We start from the raw sequence: 4,382 nt of genomic DNA, 5'->3' as shown, positions 1-4,382 counted from the left end.
TCCATTATCACAGTAAGGAAAATGTCTCTAGCATGTGTTCTGACGATGAATCAGGGTTGTTGCTTTCTTCAACTGCACAAAGGAAAATTCATTGTGATGAATATCTGTGACAGACACTGTACATTTATGTAGTGTGTACCATTTACATATGTCTGATTATATATCCTCAGCCTATCAGGATATTAAAATACTTAAACTGAAATTGACATACTTATAAAACATGGCCCTAAATAATCTTCAGAAAAAACATTACCTTAAACTGGAACTTAGAACTTATTCTACTTAAGTAGAACTTATTCTACTAAAGAATACCTTGGGAATACAGGGAGGGGACTTGGGGAGACAAGTAATAGGGAGAGTTTACCTGGAAGTGAGGCTCTTTGAGTATACCAACCAGTTCTGCCACATTTTCATCCACATTTATTAGAGGAGTGATATCTTCAAGAATTTCATTGACTAATTCCAAGTTATTGTCACTGACCGCTTCTAGTTTTGAATCTTCTAGTCTCTCATGAGCCTGAAAAGACAGAAGTGTATTAAAGTAATAACACTACTTGTTTTGCTTCAGACCATGGTTCATTTCTTGATTTATTTTTCATAAAGTTTTAAAAAATATTACTTGGAGGTTTGATTCATTGAAGCCAAATTTAATATTTTAATCAGAGGCAATACATAGATTTTATAGTAAATGTATCATCCAATATAATAAATCTTGGCTTCTATTACTATCTTTTTTTTTTTTTTAAAGATGACCGGTAAGGGGATCTTAACCCTTGACTTGGTGTTGGTCAGCACCACGCTCAGCCAGTAAGCAAACTGGCCATCCCTATATAGGATCTGAACCCGTGGCCTTGGTGTTATCAGCACCACACTCTCCCGAGTGAGCCACGGGCCGGCCCTTCTATTACTATCTTAAAAGTCATGGAAAACTAATTTTTATAACTAAACCATGAAAAAACTGAACAGGCCAGATAACTATTTAAAAAGCATATTATATTCCCTACACTGACAGAATTTCCTAATAACTTTCTAGCAGAGGCTCAAAGTCTAGATGCTATTATCTACGTTTTATTAAAATAAATGATTAAGCAAAATAAAAACAAAGAATAGGAACATAATCATTACATGTTAACCTTTAAAAAAAATGATAAAAATCGTTTTGGAGACCTGAGAACCCTAAAGTTACTATTTTCCAATTTTGAAAATTGTCAAAAAAATCAGTTTAGGGCTGCCAGGTTAGCTCGGTTTTTTAGAGCAATGTTATAAAACCAAGGTCAAGGATTCAGATCCCTGAACTGGCCAGCCACTACCCCTCCAAAAAGAAAAATCAATTTAGAGCAGGTGGCCCTTGACTGGACTTTGAAAGACCACCTGCTTTAATTAGGGGAATGATCCCCTCCTGTCATGTCTTTAATTTTTTAAAATTTTTATTTATTTTTATTTTTTGCGGCTGGCTGGTATGGGGTTCCGAACCCTTGACCCTGGTGTTATAAAATCATGCTCTAACCAATTTTTTCTTTTTAAACCTCACTCTCTTTTCCACAGAAAATGAACCATGAATCACACTGTCACAGAAAATAAGTAATCCTAATTATCCCTTAATAGTAGGAGTAAAGCAGAGATTTAAATTCAAACAGAATGAACACTAAGCAGGTTCCATCTTTTAAATGTTCTTTACTTTTCTCATAAATGGTTGCTGTCTCATTTTTGAAGACAGAAACAGCATAATTATTAGCATTTATGAGTTAAATCACATAACTACAAATCTTACACCTATATTTTAAGATTCATTTAAGTGCTGAAGAAAAATCCAAATTTCAAGTGGTAACAGTGTCAACTAAACTTTATCAGATACCAATAATACTTTTACGTGTTATTTCTACCTTATACAGTGGATCCTTTGGAGTCTAAATAAATCATTCTAATTTTAAAAAGACAAGTCTTTTTTATTTAAATGTATTTTTTCTAGGTGATTCATGAGAGTGAATTAAGTTCTTAAGTGAAGAGAGGGTTATATATTAAGCAACAGTTTTAAGAAAGACCTCAAAAGAAGAGATTTTAAGAATCATATGAAATAGACTGATGAAGAAAAACTGTTATTAAACAAAAAGAAAAATGTCAAAAGGCCAAATGTAATTTAAACAGTTCTGAAGTATAATACAAGCCAGATAAGGATGAGATGATGAGTATATTCAAACATATATCATGAAATGATCATCACCACTGGAAAAAACTAAAATAATCTACACAGTTATCTAAATATTACAAAACAAGCTAGAATTGTCAATTGTTTTAATATAAATATTTGCTGGTAAAAAAAACCAAACCTAATATAGCATCTTTAACTTTGCAATTGTCTAACACTCTTACGGCAGTATAAGAAGAAATCTTTTTTAAAAAAGGAAGAAAAGAACCTTAACATTTATTGAGGGCTTTTGTGTGTGTGTCAGGTACTACATTCTAAGTAGTGTGTGTGTGTATGTGTGCACACGCGCACGTGTGTGCATGTATTCAGCAAAGGCAGGTATGTTATTATTATGCTCACTTTCCAGACAAAGACACTGATGAAAAAAGAGGTGAAGTGATTTGCTTAAGCTCATGCTATTGGTAAATGGCAGTCAGATAGTCTAACACCAAGGCTTGAGTTCTTACTTACTAAAGCCTACTTGACTTTATCACTATACAGAGACCACTCTAACATCATCTTGCAGTTAATTATTCAATCCAATATATGATGCATTATTTCATTCACTTAAATGTATGACATATGCTCTCCCTGACTGCTAGTTTAGTTGTTGCTTGATAGCATGGCTCTTCCAGTCTATATGTGTTAATTGTTTCACCAAACCTACTCTCATAGTTATTTTATACTCCAGTGGTTCAGAATACCACCCTGTTGCTCCAACTTTCATTCCTTTGTTCTAAGTAAGAGCTGTAAAGACCATCTGCATTTCTAGGAAACAGGTAATGACTGGCTTATTGCTTTCAGGTACTACATCAACATATTTTCCATAATATCCTGTTACATGATTAGCACATGGTAGCAGTACTTTTTTTTATTTATTGAAACATAACTGATTGTACATATCTGTGGGATACAGTGTTGAATATCAATACCTGTGTGCAGTAGGTGATGCTCAAATCAGGATAATTAGTATATTCAACATTACACAATGTAATCATATTTTGTGGCCCTTTACCAATTTCTTGCTAACCTCCCCCACCCCACACACACACCTCTGGTAGCCTCATTTCCAGTCTCTCCTTCTGAAAGTTCAGTGAATCACTGTGATTGTTGTATCTTTCTTTCTTTCTTTATTTTTTTAGCTCCCACTTATGAGTACATGTGGTATTTCTCTTTTTGTGCCTGGCTTATTTTACTTAACGTAATTCTCTCTAAGTTCATCCATGTTGTTGCAAATGGCAGAATTTCATTCTAGTAGCAGTACTTCAGACATTGGGAGACTTTGGTTTAATTCAGGGCTTCAGGACAAGTAAAGGAACAGAAATTATCACTGACTTGAAAATACTAATATCCCTCTCTTCCTTTTTATGTGCACCTACCTATTGCTCCCGAATTGGGCAAGGACAAGTGGGAATGTGAAAAGACTAATGGCAACACAGAAAAATTAAGTCAAGTGGGAGGGCAGGACCATGTTATAAAAAAAACTCAAACATACCTGAAGATTTTTTCATATCAACCTCAGAGACTGGTTCTATGGGAAGAAAGAATCTCACTAAAAAATACAGAAATTCTCAGGGAGTTTTTCAGTGAAATGGTAACCATAATTATATTAACATGGAAAACCAATATCTGAACTACATTTGGGTCCAATCAAGATCATTTTACTTTTTCCACGAAAGCAAATGCAGGTCCATATTTATTAATATGTAGGTTTTAAAATTATTTATTTTAATTGAAATGTATTAATTGTATATATTAACGGGATACAGAGTTATACTTTAATACATGTATATAATGTGTTGTGATCAAATCAGTGTAGTGAGCAAATTCATCACTGCAAAAATTTATCATTTCTTTGTGATGAGAACATTTACGCTCTTCTAGCCATTTAAAAATACAATAAATTATTGTTAATTATAGATGCCTAGCACTAGTGTACACCACTAGAACTTATTTTTCCCATCTAGCTGTAATTTTGTGTCCATTAACCAACCTCTCACTATCCCCCGCCTCTTCCTAGCCTCTAGTTACTACATTCTACTCTCTTATTAATATGTAAGTTTTTAAGGTCTGAGATATTGTGAATAAACTTGGGAGCTCTAATTCACTTTGAAGTCAGAATTTATTTAGTAGCTTTCATGAGGCAAGTATCAACTAGAATTTAACTAATCAAATTAAAAAAGGCAAAGGAAACATT

General features: G+C 33.5%; 1 protein-coding gene across 1 annotated transcript in view; it reads right to left on the bottom strand.

Annotated features, from left to right (window-relative positions):
* Window positions 1-364: 364 nt before the first annotated feature.
* LOC103604337 (MAGUK p55 subfamily member 6-like) overlaps window positions 365-4,382 on the bottom strand; it is a gene marked incomplete at its 3' end in the record, with an annotated part of 39,294 nt that continues 35,276 nt past the window's right edge. Inside the window, exon 3 of the mRNA XM_008588896.1 lies at window positions 365-517. Coding sequence (XP_008587118.1) covers window positions 365-517 — 153 coding nt within the window. The remainder of the gene's footprint in view (window positions 518-4,382) is intronic.

This window comes from Galeopterus variegatus, unplaced genomic scaffold (assembly GCF_000696425.1).
Source record: "Galeopterus variegatus unplaced genomic scaffold, G_variegatus-3.0.2 Scaffold5090, whole genome shotgun sequence".
Taxonomy (NCBI): domain Eukaryota; kingdom Metazoa; phylum Chordata; class Mammalia; order Dermoptera; family Cynocephalidae; genus Galeopterus; species Galeopterus variegatus.
This window is presented reverse-complemented; position numbering and strand designations above follow the sequence as displayed.